A 24,707-nucleotide genomic window follows, 5' to 3' on the forward strand; every position below is an offset into this window, starting at 1 on the left:
TCATGGCATGGATTCCCAAGATGTTGAAAACATTCATTTGAGATTATGGTCCATGCTGACATGACTGAATCATGCAATTCTGCAGATTTTTCAGGCGCACTTCCATGCTGCAAATCTCCTGTTCTACCACATTCCAATGGTGTTCTGTTGGATTCAGATCCGGTGACTGGGAAGGCCACTAAAGAACACTGAACTCATTGTCAATTTCATGAAATCAGTTTGAGATGACTTTTGCTTTGTGATATGGTCCATCAACATGCTGGAAGTAGCCATTAGAAGATAGGTAAATTGTCACCATGAAGGGATGCAAATGGTCAGCAACAATTCTCAAATAGGCTGTGGCATTCACGCTATGATTGATTGGTATTAACCAGCCCAAAGTGTGCCAAAAAAAACATTCCCCACACCATTACACCACCTGCACTTGCCTGGACTGTTAACACAAGACAGGTTGGGTCCATGGATTTATGCTGTTGGTGCCAAATTCTGAGCCTGCCATCTGTGTGCCTCACCAGAAATTGAGATTCATCAGATAGGTCTTCAACTGCCCAGTTTTCATAAGCCTATCCCCACTGCAGCCTCAGCTTTCTGTTCTTTGCTGACAGACGTGGAACCCAATTGTTGGTTAGATTTTAATGAGTTTAAAACTTTTTAAAAAGTTGATAAGTTTTTTTAGTTTGTCTGGGAGAACCATTTATAGGCTTGTGCAATAGTAATAGCTCTACACAGGACCAACCATTAAGGGTTCTCCCAGACAAGCAAAATTTTTAAATGTTTTAAACTCATTAAAATTTTTAACCTTATTTTTAATCTTACCAATGGTTAACAGTTTTCCCTAAGAATGTACATGCAAATGAACAGTGCCTGCTTTTCACTTGTGGCTCCACAATGTAATTGTGGTAGTTCAGTGGTTAAGATGTTGGATTACTGGTCAGAAATTTGTGAGTTCAAATCCCAGAGTGGGCAAGCTGCCTTTGCTTTGACCTTCAGCAAGGCCTTTTACCCTCAACTGCTCACTTGTATAAATATAAGTCTCTCTGGTTAAGGGCATCTGCCAAATGCCATAAATGAATCGCTAGCCTGCAGCATTCTCCATTTTTGTGTGCATGTAACTATAGCTGGGTGTGTATAAAGATGCCACTTATTTTTTCTATTAGGTTACTTTTGAGGTGATGAATGAATTAAGTAATTCATTCATATTATTACTGTAAGTTAGCCTTCTTCAACTTCTTATTCTTGAACTAACAGGACTGTACCATTTGTAGTTTGACTGACTGCTTTCCCTTTGATGTAGTTTGTGACCACTTGCACTTGTTCCAATGCTTGTGGCTGTATTTGTTTTCCTGCAATTATCCCACCCTTGTTTATTTTCAGTTCACTTGTATTATTCTCAAATACGTTAGTAAGTAAACGTTGGTTTATATTCTGCCTTATTTTATAGCAATTTCGATAAAAAAAAAAGTAAAATAAGTGCAAATGAGAGAAGGAATACATAAATTATGCATGGTGTGTGTGTGTGTGTGTGTTTTAATGGAACATGTGTATATAAGATTCTAAACTCCATGATTCTTGCTGTATTCCAATATGTAAAAGTTGTATGCCAAGATGTAAAAGTTACCACAAAACATGTAAGTATAGGTCACTATTTTGACTAATATGAAAATTGTATACAAACACAGTACTTGATAGTGTGTGTTGTGAATGTATGAGTGTGTGAATGATCAAATCTATGGCTATTGGCTGGTGTGTGCAGTGTGAGAGCTGGTTTACTTTCTGTGCCAGTTGATCTCAGGTGACACACTAGAGGGTTATTATGGCTTGTTTCACTCTCTGGAGACTGTAGTGTGTGTGTGTGTGTGTGTGTGTGTGTGTGTGTGTGTGTGTGTGTGTGTGTGTGTGTGTGTGTGTGTGTGTGTGTGTGTGTGTGTGTGTGTGTGTGTGTGTGTGTGTGTGTGTGTGTGTGTGTGTGTGTGTGTGTGTGAGAGAGAGAGAGAGAGAGAGAGCGAGAGCGCGAGCGAGAGAGTGCCAGTGGGTAGTGTACAAACTACAGTGTCTGTTTTTCTGAGTCTCTGCATCTTTTTCCTGTAGGTGAGTTCCTCTAGTCCTTATTCTGCTTAATAGATGTCCACCTTACCTTAATGCTTTCAAGTGATTTATTTATTTATTTATTTAAATTCACTATCTGCCATGTTCAATTAATTGTTTTATTTATTATTTATTGGTGAAGTTAAGCAAAAAGTAAAATATATATATATATATATATATATATATATATATATATATATATATATATATATATAATGTTTGCTGAAACAAATAAATAAATAATGATTAAATAAATCCCTAATATCAGCTACAAATTAGAGGCAAATTTAATTTAAAACTCTTTTTTTGCAATCTAGCACTTTATTGTACACTGTAAAGAGATGTTTAGTGCTGAGTAATATCAACAACAAATAGTATCTAATTAAAAATGTATAATGGTAGTATCAATAACTTACCAGTTCAGAGTTTGAGGTCACCATTAACACAGGATGGTATGCTTGCAAGCAGATAAAATGTACAAACAAAGCAAAAGCCAAGACTAAATTCTTATTACTGTACACTGTTAGCTTACACTAACTTTATAATACAGTGTCAGTATAATACAGATTTTTAAAAGTATTAAATATACTCATCCACTGACAACAGGTCAAAAAGGATATTTTGTACACAATTTTCTCAAGAATGCAAATTAAAAAATGATAGCTGGTTAATAACAGAAGTACATTATATTCCTTTTATATGGGTTTGACTACAGCAGAAAACAGAAGTGGTACATATAAGGTGCAGTACATTGATTTTTTAAGAAATAATGTTAATAAAGTATGAAAGAACATTTAGAAATTGAATGCAAGAAACATGCTTTATCCTCAGCAGGACTTTTCATACTAGTATGATATAAAGTTATTTGAACTTATTTCTATTAATATCTATTTGCAATCTTTAATAGTCAAATTGTAATTGCATCAAACACAGAATCCTTTGTAATTTTACAATAAGATTTCTTCATATTGAATAAATGGGTTGTCATTTTAAATCTTTTTATGTCTCATTTTTATTTTGTAAGATTAATTACAAGTCCAATATTAACATTATACATTAGCATCTCTTGAACAAACCAGGAATTCCAGGTTTATCAGCATGGCCTTTTCACAGTGTCACTTGTGAAAACAGACTAGAGGTCATCCGCAAAAAAATTTCTTGGTAGATACAGCAGACATAATTGGTTGACTTGCAAAATATGCAGGCTGTACTTACTGATTTTTAATTAGTCCACGTTCCCTCATGTTAAAGGTCGTAACTCTTTACTGCATAGTGTTGCTATATGGCAACGATTAATTTATCTCCAATTTTTTGATCGGCATTATTACAAAACTACTATTTTCCTATGTAACTGGAAAAGGGGGGCTTTAACTTTGACATAACAAAAAAATGTCATGTCACATGACTTGACTTCCTTTTCTACAATCATATGGCATGGTGAGATCATCCTTGAGGGCTCTAAAAATGCGATAATTTTTTTTTAAATTTTAGGTAAAACTACTTAAAGTAAAAAATTTTAAGCACTATCTGACATAAGTTACTATATACTTTTTGTAATTTAAACAAGTTTATTTATTTTGTTAAATGTTAAAATGTAATTGTTGCCATATGGCAACAACATATGATAATGGAACTGTGGTATGCGCATTCATGAATTGAAACAGACCTGCACAGCAAAAAAAAATAAAAATAAAAAAATACACTCGGCTTCTCTAATAGTATATTTACATTATTTTCACATCCAAACTAAGAAAACTTTTACAATTTCAGACATTTTGCAATTGCACCTTATGTTCTAAATTTTATGTTTCAAGAGGAAGAATTAAGAATTCAAGAGAAAGATCACCCAAAACATGTTTGAGTCTAATTTTTGTAAGTATTCCACTTTTTACAACTGTAATTCCTTTCTAGATGATATTACATTTACATGCTCACTAGGTGTTTGTGTTATTTTTGACTATATGATACTTTCGATCACTGCTCACTATTGCCATATGACAACAATTTACTAACTATATTCTTATAAGAGTGTGATTAATGTTTGTTTTGCAGTGATGGCTAAATTTAAAGTAAATCATTGGGTCACCATGAGAATCAGTGTTGCCATAGTAACTCTGCTGCCTATTTGCACAACAGGTAAGTAACTAAAGGCTGTGACCAGTTAATAATGGTCAGTTAATATTTGCATTTCTGACTATTTCTAACTATTTCTGAACTGCAGAATTAAATTAGTGTTTGTTATTAGGTTTATTATGGGATCTCAATATTGCAACAAAAAAATTACATCTATTAACTGGTCAAGTGTTGTTTGTGTATTATCACTGATGCTCATATATTCATACAGTGCCCTCCAGTAATATTGGCATCCTGGGTAAATATGAGCAAAAAGGCTGTGAATAATTTTCTTTATTGTTTAACCTTTTAATCTTTTGTTTAAAAAAATCACAAAAATATCCTGCTCTCATTGATCTTGAGCAATTGCAAACACAACACAGTTTTATCAAAAAAAATTTTGTTAAAGGACCTTCATTTTGTGGTCAGTAAACCATTTTTGTGTTGATTTTGATGTATGTTTTAGATCATTGTCCTGCTGGAAGATCCAACCATTGCCCAGTTTAAGCTTTCTGGCAGAGGAATCAGGTTTTAATTTAATATCTGTTGATATTTGATGAGTCCATGATGGCATGTATCCTAACAAAGTGTCCAGGTCCTCTGCCAGAAAAACAGCCCCAAAACATTGAAGAGCCACCAACATATTTAACCATGGGCATGAGGTACTTTTCCATATGGCTCCTTTCTGTGTATGCCAAAATTACCTCTGGTGTTTATTGCCAAAAAGCTCTATTTTGGTTTCATCATAGAACCCGATCCCATTTGAAGTTCCAGTAGTGTCTGGCAAACTGAAGATGATTGAGTTTGTTTTTCGATGAGAGTAGAGGTTTTTTCCTTGAAACCCTTCCAAATAACTTGTGGTGATATGGGTGACTTTGGATGCAACTAACTTCTGTAATTCTTCATCTATGATCCTTGGAGATTTTTTGGCCATTTGAACCACCCTCTTCACAGTGCATTGAGACAATATAGAAACAGGTCCAGTTCTAGATTGATTCATACATTTTCAATGCTTGTGCCACTTCCGATTTTGTGACGCAACCTTATGCTATATACATCACAGCTATATTCCTTGGTCTAACTCATTGTTATGAATGACTAAGGGAATTTGGCCTATTTGTTACCTAAAATTTATACCCCTGTGAAACAGGACGTCATGGTTGAACAAGTTCCTGTTCCTAGTCACCCAGGTGTACTAAAAAAATATTAAAATATCAATGGGAATATACTTCAAATATATTCTGCTCATGTGAATTCATAGGGGTGTCAACAATTGTTGCACACCTATAATTAACAAAGATATTTTTGAATAAACCTGTGCTGTGTTTGCAATTGCTTGATATCCATGAGAGCAGAGTATTTTTGTGAATTTATTTTAAGAAAAGATCAAAAAGTTCAACAATAAAGATAATTTTTCACAGCCTTCTTTGCACATACTTACCAAGGGTGCCAATATTAGTGGAGGGCACTGTATATTATTAGAAATGTATGCAATCTTAACATTGAAATAAACTACCATGGTGTTTAACATCCAAAATTTGAAACAAAACAAGATGAAAGAGAATATACTGATTCACCTGTTTAAATAAAGCAAAAGTAGACCTTTTTTTTTATTGAAATCTTTTTACAGTACCACAGCACAGTCAGTGGGAAAGGAAAATTCTATCATCAACAGGTATGTGATTACAGAAAGAAATTACAGATGCACCATTCAGTTACTTAAAAAGTCATCTTATTTCAGTATAGAATCCTTTCCTTAGGAGATAAATAAACAATAACTCACTAGCGTTATAAAAAGTAATTCCTGCATTACAACCATCATTGCTGTATTGTTTCTGCTTTATTGTTTCACAGAAATTCCTGTAGCACACATTGACCCTGGTTCCATTGACCTGACTCCATTAATAAACACACTCCTAAATGCTTCACACACAGGTAATAACACCACCACCCACTACCCATCCACCCATCCAACACACCCACACACACACACACACACACACACACACACACACACACACACACACACACACACACACACACACACACACACACAGAGAGAGAGAGAGAGAGACAGTGTTAGTTTACAAGCTTACAAGCCCAGAAAAAAACAATTCATATGACCTATGAATATATACTATATGGCCAAAAGTTTGTGGACACCTGACCATCACACCCATATGTGGTTGTTGCACATCCCATTTCAGATTTAGTCCCCCTTTTCTGCTATAATAACCTCCACTTTTCTGAGCTTTTAGGGAGTTAGATTTGTGCCAAAACTAAACAAATAAATATGCCCTTTCGCAAACAAACACAATCTGCTTTGCAAAGGAAAACTCAATTCTCACACAAATAGAAAGCGATTTTCTCCCAAATGCATTCAATTCAATTCAATTCAATTCAATTTTATTTGTATAGCGCTTTTTACAATAGACATTGTCTCAAAGCAGCTTTACAGAAATATCAACACGGTATACAGATATTAAAGGTGTGAATTTTTCCCAACTGAGCAAGCCACTGAGTGGCGACGGTGGCAAGGAAAAACTCCCTAAGATGTTTTAAGAGGAAGAAACCTTGAGAGGAACCCGACTCAGAAGGGAACCCATCCTCATCTGGGTAACAACAGATATTGTGAAAAAGTTCATTATGGATTTATATGAAGTCTGTATGGTGTTAAGAGCAGCCGTAGTCCCAGCAGTCTGGAATTAAAGAAGATTTGAGCTCCATCCAGAGGCAGAAAGGATCTGGATCTCTAGTATCTCCATAAATTCGTGTGGGGCTCGGCGAAAGGAGAGAGGGAGAAAGTAGAACAGAATCTAGTCAGGGTAGGCTTGAGTAAACAAATACGTTTTAAGCTTAGACTTAAACACTGAGACTGTGTCTGAGTCCCGAACACTAATAGGAAGACTGTTCCATAACTGTGGGGCCCTATAAGAGAAAGCTCTTCCCCCTGCTGTAGCCTTCACTATTTGAGGTACCGTCAAATAGCCTGGATCTTTTGATCTAAGTAGGCGTGGCGGATCATATAAAACCAAAAGGTCGCTTAGATATTGTGGCGCGAGACCGTTTAGTGCTTTATAGGTTAATAAAAGTATTTTATAGTTAATGCGAGATTTTACTGGGAGCCAATGCAGTATTGATAATATCGGTGTGATATGGTCGTATCTTCTAGTTCTAGTTAGGACTCTAGCAGCTGCATTCTGGACTAATTGGAGCTTATTTATATTCCTACTGGAACATCCAGACAGTATGGCATTACAATAATCTAATCTAGAGGTGACGAATGCATGAACTAGTATTTCCGCATCATGTAGTGACAATATGTTTCTTATTTTAGAAATATTTCTGAGATGAAAGAAGGCTATCCTAGTAATATTATCTACATGAGCATCAAATGATAGGCTGGAGTCAATAATCACTCCAAGGTCTTTAACTGCTGCACATGATGAAACAGAAAGACCATCCAGAGTAACCATGTGATCAGAAAGAATACTTCTAGCTACACGTGGGCCTAATAAAAGTATTTCTGTTTTATCAGAATTAAGCAGAAGGAAGTTAATTAACATCCAATGTCTAATGTCCTTTACACAATCCTCAACTTTACTAAGCTTATGTCTGTCCTCTGGCTTCGCTGAAACATACAACTGTGTATCATCAGCATAACAGTGGAAGCTAATTCCATGTTTACGAATAATTTGACCTAGGGGTAGCATATATAAAGTAAAGAGCAGTGGGCCTAAAACAGAACCCTGTGGAACTCCAAAAGTAACCTCAGTACGCATGGAGAATTCACCATTTACATCTACGAACTGATAACGATCGGTGAGATAAGACCTGAGCCAGGAGAGGACTGTTCCCTTAATACCAACAACATTTTCTAATCTATCAAGGAGAATAGTGTGATCTATAGTATCAAAAGCTGCACTAAGGTCGAGTAACACAAGCAGCGAGACACAACCCTGATCGTAAGTCAGTAGAAGGTCATTTACTACTTTAACTAACGCTGTCTCTGTGCTATGATGAGGTCTAAATCCTGACTGATATATTTCATGAATGTTATTCCTATCTAAGTACGAGCATAACTGCTTTGCTACAACCTTTTCTAAAATCTTAGAGATGAAGGGGAGATTTGATATTGGTCTATAGTTGGACAATTGAGACGGGTCAAGATCAGGTTTTTTAATCAAGGGTTTAATAACTGCTAATTTAAGTGATTTAGGTACATAGCCACTGCTTAGGGAAGAATTGATTATATTTAGAAGTGGCTCAATTACTACTGGACCAATCTGTTTAAACAAACATGTAGGTACGGGATCTAGTATGCAAGTTGATGAATTGGCTGAAGAGATTAATGTAGCTAGTTCGGTCTCTCTAAGCGGAGCAAAACACTCTAAACATTGATCTGATATTGCTACATTGTCATGTAATGGGTTTATTACAGTACTGTCCAGTTTTAATTTAATGGCCTGTATTTCACGTCTAATATTTTCAACCTTATCATTGAAAAATTTCATGAAATCTTCACTGCTATGTAATGATTGAGTGTTTCTCTCTGTAGTGGTTTTATTCCTAGTTAATTTTGCTACTGTGTTGAAAAGGAATCTAGAATCTAGAAATGCATCAGCTTGATTTTCTCATAAATGCGTCACCTTGATTTTCCCACAAATGCGTCACCTTGATTTTCCCACAAATGCATTGGCTTGATTTTCTCACAAATGCATTGGCTTGATTTTCTCACAAGTGCAGCTAAGCAACTTCCTCTTCCAAACCAACAGATGGCGCTATGGGTCAATTTACACTAGTTTCCCTTGAAAAGCCTTACAACACACATTATATTACACCACAATAAAGTGCAGTAAATAATGTTTTTTATTAAATCCTGAAATAAGGTATGTGATTAACACAAGCTCAAGATATTCTCATATTTTATTATATGACAATTACAAGTTTATGCGCCAATTATCCTAATTTCGAACCTCAACTACCCCAAGAGGAAATTTTTATTGAATGTCTCTTATTGATAGATTTAAAAAACTTGGTTGTTGCCATATAAGTATTGCATTCCAAATAAAATTAAGGAAGTTCATTTTAGAATACTGCACAAATCTACCCATGCAATGCACAATTGTCAAGATATTGTGATGTAACTGATAAATGTACCTTTTCTAATGGTGAGAGTGAAAACCTGAGACATCTGTTCTTTTCATGTAAAGTGTCTTCATTTTTTTTTTTTTTTTTTGTAAAGTGCTTTGGATAAAAGCGCTATATAAGTGCAAACCATTTACCATTTATTTGTTTAGTTTTGGGCCCCTTAGTTCGAGTGAAGAGAAAGTGTAATGCTACAGCATACAAAGACATCCTATACAATTGCTTCAAATGTTGTGGCAAAAATTTGGGGAAGAACCATGTATGGGTGTGAAAGTATATAAAGACCATATAGTGTGTAAAGGCCCAAAATAGTCCAACATTATTGCAAACATAAACACACACACACAGCATGAGCACTAGATATAAGCTAATAACAACCAGATTGTCATAGATCAGGGTAAATTGGGTAATTTTAGTCAGCCAACCTTGTTGTAATGTTGCTCTAATAGCCAAGAAGAAGGAAAATGTGCAGAAATGCTAACATTCCAAGGCAGTCCAACAACAAGCATTAATTGATAGTTTGGGGACATCAGTAACATTGATATTCTCTTGCTACTGTTTGCTGCTGGAAAACTGAATAACTAACTCCATGTTAGCCAGTAATATGACAAATATTCCATATTATGTTGATTGACAGCAGATTTGCAGGCTATTTAAATTGTTGTAAAGACCCAAATTTGGTGAACGGTTCAATAGGCAAGCAACAGAAGTTCACAATTAAATAATGTTCTGCATTTGTGTGTGTGTGTTTCCTCACAGGCTCTGAGCACTTGTTCTCTGTTCTGAGTGTAACATCACACAGCTCTCTTGCACTGCACAAAATCACCCTGCTGATCTACAACAGTAAATGCAATCATCTCTGACTACTTGTATTCATCCTGAGGTTAAAGTGCAACAGGCTTTTATGTAGTTATTCCATGACATATTTGATTATTTGTGTGTGTGTGTGTGTGTGTGTGTGTGTGTGTGTGTGTGTGTGTGTGTGTGTGTGTAGTCTCTAGTTTTCAGGACATTGAGACCAATATGTTTCCCCTGAGATACTGCTACTGTGTGACAAACAAAACCAATGACCTCACAGGTTAATATTGTTATGAAACATACTATATCACATTAAGATCCATTATACAATTTGCTTGATATGACTGGGTTGCTTTTACATCTGTGTGTGTGTGTGTGTGTGTGTGTGTGTGTGTGTGTGTGTGTGTGTGTGTGTGTGTGTGTGTGTGTGTGTGTGTGTGTGTGCGCGAGATCAGATTTTACAGCCATACTGCTGGATGTGATGGGGAACTCAACTAGCTACCTGCAGGAGCTGTTTAAATCTAGCTCTATTCTCTCAGGTATGGTAGAAAGTGCACACACTCGCACACGCACACATGCACACACACACGCACACATGCACACACACTTGACAGTAATCAGTTTCCAGCACCTATAAATGACTGAGTGATGCAAAACTGTTCCTGTGTGTGTGTGTACCTGTAGCTGTGTCAGCGTATGTACTCATGTAGCATGTACCCAAGTACCAAAGGTTTTCAAAACCTATTGTTTTTGCTCAAGTCGTTCTTATTCTTACTTTCTTTGTTATTAAAATTTTGATCATGCAATAAGTCATAGAGACATGATATGTGGTTAGTATGTTGTACTCCCTCTCATTACTCAGGCAGTTAAGATGGGCCCAGTTGGCCTAATGGTGGCGCTATAGGAAAATATTTGATGTGTTAGGCCATATCTCGGGAACCCTGAGGACTAGAGAAAAAGTTTCTTTCATCTAATTCCTTGAATAATTTCAAACCAATTTGCAATTTGACTATTACTATTAAGTACTGCGCAATTAGATTTTGAACTACTACAGTGGGGGAAATAGGTATTGGACATGTCAACATTTTCAGTAAATATATTTCCAATGAGGTTATTCACATTAAATTTTCACCAGACATCAGTATTAACTCAAGAAATCCAGAAATATAAGGAATTCACAACATTAAAGTCCATAAATAAAGGTGTGTAATAAAGTGGAATGACACAGGAAAAAAGTATTGAACATGCTAAGAAAAAGCAGTTCTCCAAGGCAAGATATGGCAAGGATCCAGCTGAAATTTGTAAGTAATTAGACCTCCTCTCTGTGCAAATTAATATCAGCTGGGTTGGAAAATGAATGGTCTATAAAAAGGCTTTTCATAACCAAGGTGTCACACAAGAAACATCTTATGATGGGTAAAGAGCTCTCCCAAGACCTTTGCAACCTTACTGTTGCAAAACATATTGATGGAGTCGGATACAGACATATTTTAAAACTTCTGAATCCTCCAGTAAGCACCATTGGGACCATTTTCTGCAAGTGGAAGCAACATCACTCCGTCATCAACTGGCAATGAACAGGTGCTCCTCACAAGATTTCTGATCAGGGAGTCAGAAGAATAGTCAGAAGAGTAGCCCAAGAGCCAAGGACCTCTCAGAAAGAGTTCCAGAAACACTTGGAGGCAGCAGGTGCCATAATCACAGAGAAAACAATAGGCAATGCACTCCACTGCTCACGCTCACCCCGCAAGACTCCATTACTAAAGAAAAGGCATGTCGAAGCTCATTTAAAGTTTGCTACAACTCATTTGGATAAGTCATGAAATACTGGGAGAGTGTAGTTTGGTCAGAGGAAAGCAAAATGTAACTTTTTGGCTGTCATACTACACACCATGTTTGGAGAAGAAATGGCACTGCACATCACCCTTAAAACAATATACCAACAGTGAAGTTTGGAGGTGGAAGCATCATGTTGTGGGGTTGTTTTTCATTGCATGGTACTGGCAGACTTCATATAATTGAAGGAATGATGAATAGAGCCCTTTACCGGAAGATTCTTGAGAAGAATCTGTTGCCATCCACCAGGATGATGATGAGACATGGGTGGACCTTCCAGCAGAACAAAGATCCAAAGCATACAGCAAAGGAAACTCTCAATTGGTTTCAGAAAAAAAAAAAAATAAATAAAAAAAATCAAGGCATTAGACTGGCCCAGCCAATTACATGACTTGAATCCAATTGAACAAGATTTAAAGACAATATGTTTAGAAGAATGGGCCAAAATCACACCTGAATACTGCAGCCAATTAATTACTTCATACAGGAAGCATCTTGAAGCTGTTATTACAAACAAAGGCTTTTCCACTAAGTGTTAAATACATTTCAGTTAGCGTGTTTGTCATGTATTGGAGGCTGACACAGAAGCAAGTGCAGGTATGGCAGTTTAATGAAACAACAAATCCAATGGATCAGGCAGAAATCAATAAACAAAGACAGGCAGAGGTCAGGCAAACAAGCAAACAGTCCAGGCAAGGCAAAACAAGGCAAGGCAAAAAGACAAGGTTGAAAAAAAGAACAAGGTCAAAACCAGAATAAACAAACATGGTATCAAGACTTAACAGAAGGCAACTGAACATATACTTCACAAAGAGTTAATGCATAGAAAGTCCTTTTAACCTGTGGTTGTGATTGTGGTGTGAATTTGATGCAGGTGTGCATGATTAGAATGAAGTCAAGTGTTCTGGGACTTGTGGTACATGGCGGCCATGTTTGTAGGCCGCAGTGCAGGATGGGAATTGTAGTCACTGGTTTGCTGTGATATTACAGTGTTCAATAACTTTTTCTTGTATCATTCCTCGTTAATACAAATAACTTCATTTATGGACTTTAATGTTTGGATTTCTTTATATGTGTGGATTTCTTGAGTTAATACTGATGTCTGGTGACATGTTCATATGAATAACCTCATTGGAAATGTATTTACTGAAAAAAATGTTGATGCGTTCAATACTTATTTCCCCCACTGTATGTGTAATATTCAAACATACTTTTGCAAACTAGTCCTACAGTTTGGTGTCAAACTACTCAGTAGTTTAGTAATTATCAAAAAAAAAATATGTTGACATTTGTTTTTTGCTGATAAAAATCTGCATATTTCTTGTAAAATGAAGTGAAATTTCTGGAAATTCTGTCTCCTGAATCTTTAACTGACACCATAAAAATAGGTCTGTTACACCATTTGCCCTGCCTGTTCTAATATATGTTAATTTATACAACATATTTTTGAGTAGCATATTTTTTGCAAATTATTCCTAAGATTTTTGCCCCACCTTCACAAAATTAGTGTCAAATTACTCATCAGAGTCTGAACCTCAATAATTATCAAAATATATTGAGATATGCAAACAATAAAGCTGCTGCTGGAGCTTGGTTTACTCAAACAGCTGTAAGCCTGAACTGGTTTCTCAGATCAAACTAAAATTTGGTGAAATCAAATTTCACCAAATCAAACTGAAATCTTTGGTCTCTTTATTTTTCTATGTAAATTTTCACAAAATGGTCACTCTGCATGATATTTGCTTGGACCCAGCATTTCATTGCATGTGGCTTTATTTTATTTATGCTACTTGCATTGAGTCATTCCTGTTGTTGATGCAGTAAACCAGATGAGGAGCTCAGACTGTATCTACATCTGTGTAATGGCTGGAAAAACAGGTCAGCTATTCCACCCACACATTCAACACACATCCAGTTCTGCGCACAGGTCTACAGATCAGTGCACAGTTCAGTGTGGGACATTGTAGTATTATCATCTCTCTCTCTCTCTCTCTCTCTCTCTCTCTCTCTCTCTCTCTCTCTCTCTCTCTCTCTCTCTCTCTCTCTCTCTCTCTCTCTCTCTCTCTCTCTCTCTCTCTCTCTCTCTCTCTCTCTCTCTCTCTCTCTCTCTCTCTCTCTCTCTCCCTCCCTCCCTCCCTCCCTCCCTCTCCCTCTCCCTCTCTGGGTGTGTGTTTAGACAGAGATCAGACAGAGCTGTGGGATTCTGTTCCTCCACTGTTCAACCAGACCTTTATAGAGCACACACACACAGGTACAGAGGTACACACACACTACCATGTAAATGTTACTACTGTACTTCAAATGCTCCACCAGCCAAATAATATCTAGTGGCCTTATTTATGGTCCCTTTTCACTGATGGATGGGGTAGAGGGGGCCACAAATGCACCATTATGGTATATTTATCTAATATATCAGCTAATAAGTGTAGGTACAAAGATGGTATATGCAATAAAGTGGCCACTTAGGGTACATAACTGTCATTACACCTCATTATGTACAAGTGCACATTATAAGTAATAATCACTTCATATTGTTGTGTATATTGCAAAATATTTTAATCATTTATTTTAAAACGAAAAAGTATGAAAAAAAATATTATTTTAAATTTGAACTATGCATCTCATAGTGGTTTTTGACCCCTGCTCCATGCAGCCTATTGCCCCATCATGAATATGCATGAATATCCCTGGTTAATAAAAGGCATGCATTCATAGCAAAACTGGCCAGTTGGCCTCATGGTGGCTATATAGAACAATATTATATGTTTAGGCAATTTCTCAGGAACCCTGAGGACTAGAGAACAAATTTTTCTTTCATCTAATTCGTTATATAATTCCAAACCAATTTGTAATTTGAGTATTACTAAGCGCTGCCCAATTAGATTTTGAAATAATATGTGTAAAATTCAAAAATACTTTTGTAAACTAGTCCAACAATTTGGTGTCAAACTACTCAGTAGAGTGTGAAACTCAATAATTATCAAAAATATGTTGAAATTTGTTTTTGCTTGTAAAAACGTGTTTTTACTTGTGAGGTGTACATGGAAATTTCTGGAAATTCTCGTCTCTTTATATTTCTATGTAAATTTTCACAAAATGGTCACTGGAGGCAATGTTTGCTTGGACCCAGCATTTCACTGCTTGTGGCTTTATTTTATTTACTCTACTTGCAGTACTTACTGTCCTTCAAATGAATTATTTTAATTCATTTGAAATTTAATCAAGTTGCTTTCCTCATTTGACAATTCCTATCATTTATGCCAGATTAGGTTTCTCTGTCTTAGTGTAGCAGCGCTAGGCCATTTAAGACAAAAAGGACTAATGCTAAAGTTTGAGTGTTCTCTAAATTCTATAGCTATATCAGCAGATTTCCCATCGTCCTCTACCATACACCCTGCTGTTTCTGTGACTTCTCCAACCACAGCTACCACCACTGCAACTACAACTTATGCCACTTTGACTGTGCCAACCAGTGGTCACATGACAGCTGTACCTACTGCTGTGTCAATGACAGCTGGGTTGAATACTACTAGTACTACACTCACAACAGTTCCCATGAGAGCAGTGCCTGTTAGTGTTCTCATCCCAACATCAGACACTGTTCCAACATCAACTCAAACATCACCAGCCAGAAGCACTGCAGTTCCATCTGAATCACCAGCCACAACTACCACACACCCCACTGCTTCCATGACAACCACATCTTCAACGGTACCAACGATGGCTTATCCAGCAACAGAAACATCAACAATTCCTATGAAACCTGATGCAGCAAAAACCAGTCCATCTACCAACAGAACTCCTCACATAGCAGGCAAGCATATTTGATTTATTATAGACCCTGTCCCAAATGGTGTCCTAAGGTCCTAGCATGAAGGAGGTGTGTGGTCAGAGACCATTCTTAAAGAACATATTAAGCACGTACGTACAGCACCATGAGCACCACTGACCATCTATGATTGTCCCCCAATTGTAGAGATGGGACACCCTATGGCCTTGTAGAAATTGCAGTTATGCACAAATCAGGACCAGAAGAGTACCATCTGGGATAGGTCAATACTGCACCAGGCATGGTTTTATATAGTGGATATAAAAAGTCTACACCCAGAAATGTTTCTGGGGGAAGAAAATAAATAAATAAATAAATAAATAAACTTCCAATACCCAGCTTGCATTTACTTGCATAAGTGCACACCCTATTATAACTGGGAATATGGCAGTGTTCAGACTCAAACAATCATTTTCAAACTAATGTTAAATACTAATTAGCATACATCTGCCATCAATTAAATTACTGATTATCCCCAAATAAAGTACAGCCGTTCCTATAGAGTTTTCCTGACGTCTTCTTCGTAACATCCAATTGGAAAAGCCATGGGCTGCAAAGAGCTTACAAAGCAGGTACGCAATCTCATTGTTGAAAAAATATCGATCAGGAGAGGGTTACAAAAAATTTCCAAGGCATTGGGTATACCATGGAACACTGTAAAGACAATAATCAACAAGTGGAGAAAATGTAGCACGACAGTGACACTGCTAAGAACAGGATGTCCCTTAAAATTTATGAAAATTTCAGGAGAAAACTGGTCAAAGAGGCTGCCAAGAGGTTTACAGCAGCATTAAAAGAATTGCAGCAATTTCTGTCAAGTACTAATTGCTCCATACATGTGTCAACAATCTTCCAAATTCCTTGTGTCTCTGGGCTAAGGGGACCCTACCCACCCTAGGCAAGACACAAGCATTTTTAATTTTTTTTACCTACAAATAAATAAAAAACACATCCAATCTCCCAAAACCATGTGGAATAATGTATTATGGTGTGATGAGACCAAAGTTGAACCTTTTTGCCATAATACCAAAAGATATGTTTGGTCCCCCGCAAAAAAACAACAACAAAAAACAAACAAACAAACAAACAAACAAAAAAACACAGCACATAACCAAAAGAACACCATCCCCACAGGGAAGCATGGTAGTGGCAGTATCATACTTTGGGGCTGTTTTTCTTCAGCTGCGACTGGGGCTTTAATCAGGGTGGTGGAAATAATGCATAGCTCCAGATGCCAGTCAATTTGGCACAAAACCTTAAGGCTTCTTCTAAAAACTTAAGATGAAGAGGCTTTACACCTTTCAGTATGACAACAACCCAAAACAAACCTCCAGATCAAGAAAGGAATGGCTTCACCAAAACAGGCTCAAGGTTTTGGAATGTCCCAGCCAGAGTCCAGACCTAAGTCCAATCAAAAATCTGTGGGCTGACCTGAAGAGGGCTGTGCACAGGAGATGCCCAGCCAATTTGACAGAGTTAGAATGCTTTTGCAAGGAAGATTGGCAAAATATTGCCATCCAAATCAAGACGTGCCAAACTGATTGACTCTTACCCAAAAAGATTGAATGTTGTGATAAATTCTAAAGATTAAATTAGATTTAGATTTATTGTCATTTTCAAAGTTACAAAGCAGTACACATACATTAGAATTCTAAAGGTGCTTCAAGTAAGCATTATTTTAGGGGTGTGCACACTTATGCAACCAGGTTAATGTACTTTTTTTTTTTGCCCTTAAAATGATTCTTATTGTTTTTCACTTTAATTAATAGACTAACATTTCAAAATAAAGGTAGAGAAGGTTCTGAAATGATTTATCTTGGATTAATTATTATTTTTTTAAATCACATAAACCTGCCATTTTAATGGGGTGTGTAGACTTTTTATATCCATGGTACATTTTGGATATTAACCGAATTAGTAGTATACGTAAATTTCTGCATCACTCATAGATCCAAACTCCCGAACCTGGCCCGAACTGGTTGTGTAGTTTGCAACTAAAACAAACAGGGTTATTGGTATTATTGGTAGACAAAAATAAACTTTAGCTCTTCTCAATAAGACCTCATGTACCAGTTCAGCTGCATTATGTGTATGGAACTGACCTTTGGTCTCTAATTCAAAGCAACAGCTGTGATAGTTCAGTGGTGCCCAGATGGGGTGAATGTGAATGCTTCCACAGTGCTGCTCTGATTTGAGTGGAGACAGGATGGTGGTAGTGATAGTACCCATGGCAATGCCATCAGATACCCAGGGAGAAAAGTTTAAGTGGCAGGGTCAGAAAAGTGTAAAAGCACATTAAAATATACACATGCCAGTCCATCTCTTTCTCTCTCTATCACAACCAAGTTACTTGTTTGTATGTGTATATCTGTGTGATGGTCAGGAATGAGAAACAGAGAGAGAGAAAAGCCCCTTTTTTGTAAGAGCCCACAAGGGGGCACAAGCACTTCATAGCTTTTCCAACACTGAAAATGACTTCTGAAACATAAAGAGTCTATATCCACTGGCAAGGCTTAAATTATAGAGTATATAGGTTATAGAGTATATTGTACACATGCAGTCACTAACCTTGTTTCTGGTTAAATAATGAAGAGTTCAATACCCATTTTTAAGGGCCTTGCTCAAGGACAAAGCCTCTCACTTACAGTCTTGGATTTAGAAACCTCCTTTTGTTAAACCACTGAGGTAAACGTAGGGGTCATCACGGTGTTGGCTTTCCATGGATGTTTTAGTCACAACATGCAGTAGTCATTGTAGTAGTCATAATAGGCAGCCCTTGCTATGATGTTTAGTTAAATTCAATTTGATTCAATTTTATGACAGCATTTTTAAGAATAGACATTGTTACAAAGCAGCTTTACAGAAATCCGGATGTAGCTCTAGATCCTTAGCCAGAACAAGCCAGAGGTGACAGTAGCAAGGGAAAACGACTTGGGAAACAATGAGGGTGAAACCTTGAGCCAAAACACATCCTCTTCAAGGTGACACCAGATAGAAGAGGTAAATATTTTTAAAGGAATCAAGTGTTTGAGATCATAATATTGTAAACAGGGGCATTGGGATGAACACAGAACAGTCTGGAACTGCAGGTCTCAATATCTAGGTGAGATTATCCCCTGAAGCAGGAAGTCAAAGACATAGAAAAAAAAATTGGGGGAATTGCAAGTATTGGAGCTATCCCCAAGTCTGGAAGCAAAGTCTTTAGAAGCAAGGTTGGAGGTAAACTCGATAAAAATGTGGAAGCTTTGCATTTTGACAATTCTGTTTTATATTGTTCATGTCTTTGTCCGTTCCAAGAAAAAGAGATTCAATATATGCAAAGGTTGATATTTCTGTTGCTAGGGGAGATTATGTGCTGTTCTGACAGGTTGCCCATGGCGATCTGAGCTTATTTATAGAGGAAGTCAGAGAGGGGACCAGAAAGAAACTCTGGATGAGGATCTGAGTGTGAACAGTCCAACAATCAGCACAATAAAGCTGCAGCCATGTGTGTTTGAGCTGTGCAAGTTTTTCTCCCAGTGCCTTTGCAGAGGTTTCAGTCAGAAAACTACTCTTCAGAGGTAACATGCATACACGTCACACACACACACAGACACACAGACAGACACACACACACACACACACACACACACACACACAGGAAAACCTCTTCACAGAAGTATCATGCACAGCCTCATGAATACAGCCACAAACACAAACAAACAATTTATACTGTACACCTGAGAATGTTGATAAGTTCTCTTTCTTTCTCTCTAGGTACTGCATAGACAGTCATTTTTGGTATGAAAAGCACACCGTGGAAATCTGCAATCGTGTGAAAAGAGTCACTTTCTCCAAGAGTAAGTGCTGATAAAAAGAGAGAATGAGAACATCACCTGAAGCTCCTAATCTGTATCTGAATGATTTTATGCACTGTGCTGCTGCAACATAATTGGCTGATTGGATAACTGCATAAATCAGCAGGAGTACAGCTGTTTCTATTAAAGCAGATGTTAAAATATTGAGATTTTTTTTTAATGGTGTCTGTTTAAGACCTTGCATTACATTCTGACTGTGATATTAATTTCCTCTAATAACATTAAAGCCCACCCTTTGCGTGTATAGCTACCTCCAATCTTTTTCATTTGCTTTGAACAGCTTTTATATTCTTTCAGTTATGATATAATATGTTCTTGCACATTTGTCTCAACAAAACAGAACAAAACTGCATTTTGTAATATTCTTGGTATACTTTTGTATAACATACTATTGATTATCCAAATTAGCTTTTAACATGCAATGCTGGGACATAAAATGTTCAGACAATTTTTTTTAAAGACTGTCTATATTTTGCAAATGCCCACAGCTTCACTTGCAACTTGCTATAGTGCTCTATGAGTGCTTTATGACACGCCATATCTACAAACACACAGCTTCTGCAAAATTAAATGACATTTAAATAGCTAATGTTTTTCAAAACATCCAATACACTGAAAAGATTTATTATATGAATAAAATGTATTAGTCTAGATACCAAACACAGGCCCAGCGTCACAAAGGGTAATCATAGTGGGCAGAAATCAGCAATAGTTTGGGCATTACAGTGTAGCAAATAGCTGCTGCAGTGCGACAGATAATGAGACAAGGGAAATTAAGCCTCTCTCTTTTTTGCCCTCTCCTTGAATTAGTTTTTGTGAATATTAAAAATACAACTAAAAGTTCATTCATCAGTCAGACACACATGCACAAAGGTCACACTACCTTGTTAAAGAAAACTAAACATCCGTGGGTGCATTTCACTTTCTTAAGATGTGGAATCTGAGCACACACACAGTGTGTGTCTGAACGTGAGGAACAGAGAATGTCTCATTAAACAACACCAGGCATGACTAATGATGTTTAAGATCAGCTTAGTGTGAGAGAGAGAGAGAGAGAGAGAGAGAGAGAGAGAGAGAGAGAGAGAGAGAGTGTGTGTGTGTGAAATGTAACTCAATTAGGTAGAACATGATTATGTGAATGTATGTTTTGAGGATGAGATAATACAGAGTAAAATACAGGAAGTCACACTTCAGTCAGCTTTTAGAACCATTTTAAATCATGAATTTAATCTCTCTCTCTCTCTCTCTCTCTCTCTCTCTCTCTCTCTCTCTCTCTCTCTCGCTCTCTCTCTCTCTCTCTCTCTCTCTCTCACAGGTCTGAAGCAGAAGTGCCTGGCAAAGATGTGCGTTAAAATGTGAGAAGTGTATGATGTCCCTGCATTACTGTTACCGAGCAACGGACCAAATCATGAACCCTTTCACCTCTGAAAGGAAAAGAAAATGGGGGGTGAGAGAGAGAGAGAGAGAGAGAGAGAGAGAGAGAGAGAGAGAGAGAGAGAGAGAGAGAGAGAGCAGACAGTGTGCAAAACTCTTTCTTTACAGGACTACATATTGGTATCTGTATATTACCATTAAATTCACCACTGCAGTTCTACAGTTATACTGCTTTTATAAGTCGTTTATTGCCCACTATATTCGTTAAATAAATGTGTGTGTGTTCATTAAAGCAGAAATTTCGATTCAGCTTTTCTGAGTAGCTATCTAGCCAACTTTGATAACTGATTATTATAATATTTTTTGTTTGCCTAGACTGAATATCCAGTTGGTTTGGATTTGACCATACAATTGATAGTAAGTCATTGCCAGCCAAAGATCACAGAATGGAATAACCTATTTAAAATAGCAGGCTTGCAAACATTAGCTAGTTAGGCTAACTTTTCTCTTGTCAGATCTGCTGTATAACTTTAGTCAGATTTAAACTTGTTGTACCTGGTTTGCTAATATTATTGAATCTGTTTTATCAAAACAACAGTTATATATTTAACTGTGGTTCTATGAATCCCAGATGATCATCTGGGTACGAGACCCCCTTGTATGCCAAAATGCCAAAAACCTTCCAACACAGTCACAAATTGTCAAAGTTCTGTGTATGCCAAAATGGCTAAAATCTTCCAACAGTCACAAATTTTCATGGCTCTGAAAAACAAAGAGCCCTGGTGGTTGTAGCTGACAGAACAAAGTTTACATATGGAAGTAGCATCTAACCACCAAGGGCAGTAGTGCACATCTCCACGAGTGGCACATCTTTAAGTAATGCCCATGAGGTGATGCTCCTTGAAGAGTGGCATGCAATGGTAGGGGGCTGGTCAGTGAGGATGCCTGAGATGATATGAGGAAGAACCATTGAGTGATACCATACTTAAAAGGGAGCCCATCCTCTTCTAGGTGTCACCTAGAAGATTAGGTGGGATTATAAATCATTACCTTCCACAACTGCATACTGTAAAGCCAACAGTGTAAAGAATATAAAACCATAGTGTCATGGCTAGTTTAGACCCTGTCAATACAGTCAGTCCAGACCCATATTTGAAAGTTTTGGAAGAGACCATAATAGAATGAGGTTGTTCAAGTGCTAGGTCATTATATGGAATGACCATCATTGGACTAAAGAAAGGTTGTGTTTAAGGACATGTTCCTCCAAATTGAAACAATATCTGTCATTAGTGCAATAACTTTGCTTTCTTGAATTTAGATTATTCCACTAGCAATCTTTAAAAGGGGCAGTGTTTGGGTCAGATTCCCCTTGAATCAGGATCTAAATCTGCCAGCTGAGTACACCAAACCTGCATCAGCATCTCCATGCAGTTAGTGCAGGGGATTTCTGGGCCAATCTTAGAATTAATGCAGGGGTACTAAGCTCAGGCACTGCTAAGGCATGAGCTCGAGTGTTGCACAGTTTGGTTAACCACTCAGTGTATCATAAAAGAATGAGTGGTTCATTAAAAAATCAACTCCAGCCCCAGAGATGCATATTAACAGTATGTAACCACATAGTCATTTGGATTGCAGAAGATGTAGTATATTGTGATAAGATAGCATCAAGGGAGTACCTGATAAGATGGTGGGAAAGAGGGATGAAGAGAAGGAAATCTTTGAGGGACTCCTGCCTCAGTAGTGCATTTTAAGTATCTTAGTTTAAAAAATATTTATGCGGAACGCTCACCCATTCAGTGGATTATTTCATTCGGATACTATTTAAAGCTAAAAAACAAAACTTTTCTGTAAACATAAAAGACTATCAAACTCATAATGAACATAATTTTAACACAATCAATATTATATTGTGGAAGAGTAATGACTTAAAATCACACTATCAAGTGTCACAAAGAGGATTCCCTTTTGGGTCTAGTACCTCTCAAGATTTGTTCTTCAAGTCATCTCCCTGCCTTGCTCATTAGGGATCTTGCTCATTAAGGAATATGCTAACTTAGCTGCATGATTCTATTCATCACCTTGCTCTGGTGCTCAATGTTTTCTGGAGCCCACAAGGAAGAATGTAAGCTCTTTCACTATTTCACTATACTTCATGGATGAGCTCTTATGTGTATTTAAGTTCATGTAGAAGCTGCAACTTGATAAAAAAAAAAAAAAAAAAAAAAAATTTAAGTAAAAAAGAGGCATATTGACCGGCAGAAACCCATGGATTGAGATTGCTTCCTCCAGTAAAGAGACTATTCAGCTGATTAATAGTAAAGCTGATAAAGTTTTGCACATAAAGCCATGCTGCATACAACCCAAATATACAGTAGAAGACCTGATATGTTGGTTTGTAAAGCATATGATACAATGGAGAGTGTAAGATTTTTCACCAATCCAGTGGTACACACAGTGGCTCTTAATAGCTAAACAACTGCAGCAAGAAATGCAGTGGACACAGAGATCTTACAAATAATATTTGAAGCTATAGCAGTCATGGCCTTGACTGTGGCATGACTCCTACACCTCACTCCAATTCGAGGTGTGGCAAATCACTGTCTATTAAGACAGTTGAGATGAGTTTGGTTGGCTCACATGCCATTGTTTAAACCTGCTAAAAGCACACTGTACACCAAGCTCAGGGAGCATTAAATAGTGATCTTCTTCTGTCTGAAATGAAAGCAAAAAATGTGATGTTAAGATAAGTGAAAACTGTCATTTTTGACATGTGGCTGAAGTGATCCTGTTAAAATTTAACAGTTTGTTTTTACAGTAAATATCTGCAATGTGATTTATTGAAAGCCTTTTTGAAATACTTTTACTTTTTGAAGGATGCAAATAATTCACATAACTGAAAATAGAAATAGTGGGTTGTTTTGATACTAGGAATTTTTTGTACCGTTACATTCCTAATCTTGATAAAGTGGTTTATTAAACACAGTTTCATAAATAACCCCAGGTATAACAGAGCAGATCAGAGCCATGTGAGCTTCTGAGGGAAAAACACACACACACAAAGAACAAGCAGTATCAGGAAGTGTAACTTTTGTTCTGTGGTTGAGTATGTGAATATGTGTCTGTGTGTTCTTGTTCATTGCTGTGAGTTTGCAGCCTGATGAACACAAAGGGGCATTATCATCCTACACACCCCACCATCCCTCCTGTGCATACACACACACACACACACACACACACACACACACACACACACACACACACACACACAAAAACACACACACACACACAAAACCAAACACAAACACGCAGACACATAAGACTGATAAATCAAAATAACATATTGTTCATGTTCTCAGGGTGGATGTGTGTGTGTGGGGGGGGGGTTAAGCAGAGTATAAACAAATTATTGATTAACTCATGACTGAAAGGAATTATACAATCACAAAAATCTAGCTCACAAGACAGAGCAGTTGTGTGACTTGATACACACTCTCTTGATGTGTTCAGGTAGCTGCACTGTTACCATGGCAATTGCCCTGCCCGTTGACCTCTGCAGTTGCCCTAAATGCCCCTTTGTTACTATGACTCACCTTACTAAACACACACACACACACACACACATACTTGTGCTATAATATTAGGTCTTCGCTTCTTTTTTGACTTCATCT

At 37.1% G+C, this 24,707-nt stretch overlaps 1 protein-coding gene across 2 annotated transcripts; it reads left to right on the forward strand.

The window, feature by feature from the left end:
• The first annotated feature begins 418 nt into the window (after window positions 1-418).
• LOC108280283 (HERV-H LTR-associating protein 1) lies at window positions 419-24,298 on the forward strand. 2 transcript variants are annotated; one of them, XM_053673700.1, is made up of 13 exons: window positions 419-1,628; window positions 4,138-4,221; window positions 5,828-5,872; window positions 6,052-6,132; window positions 10,105-10,188; window positions 10,340-10,423; window positions 10,599-10,682; window positions 13,801-13,857; window positions 14,156-14,230; window positions 15,404-15,793; window positions 19,176-19,368; window positions 19,565-19,647; window positions 20,981-24,298. In XM_053673700.1, the coding sequence occupies exons 1-13, from the start codon at window positions 1,598-1,600 to the stop codon at window positions 21,022-21,024; spliced, it is 1,335 nt and encodes a 444-aa protein (XP_053529675.1). In that variant the 5' UTR covers window positions 419-1,597; the 3' UTR covers window positions 21,025-24,298. The 2 variants fall into 2 exon arrangements, with proteins under 2 accessions (XP_053529675.1, XP_053529676.1); XM_053673701.1 differs by lacking the exon at window positions 419-1,628 and adding an exon at window positions 3,746-3,957.
• Window positions 24,299-24,707: the final 409 nt, after the last annotated feature.

Source organism: Ictalurus punctatus, chromosome 20 (genome assembly GCF_001660625.3).
Source record: "Ictalurus punctatus breed USDA103 chromosome 20, Coco_2.0, whole genome shotgun sequence".
Lineage (NCBI taxonomy): Eukaryota > Metazoa > Chordata > Actinopteri > Siluriformes > Ictaluridae > Ictalurus > Ictalurus punctatus.

Excerpts from the sequence above, each read along its gene's own strand:
- LOC108280283 (XM_053673700.1), top strand. The coding sequence starts at position 1,598 with ATGCCAAGATGTAAAAGTTACCACAAAACAT. Across the intron at positions 5,873-6,051 it reads GAAAATTCTATCATCAACAG|AAATTCCTGTAGCACACATT; the intron begins GTATGTGATTAC and ends ATTGTTTCACAG. Across the intron at positions 10,189-10,339 it reads CACCCTGCTGATCTACAACA|TCTCTAGTTTTCAGGACATT; the intron begins GTAAATGCAATC and ends GTGTGTGTGTAG.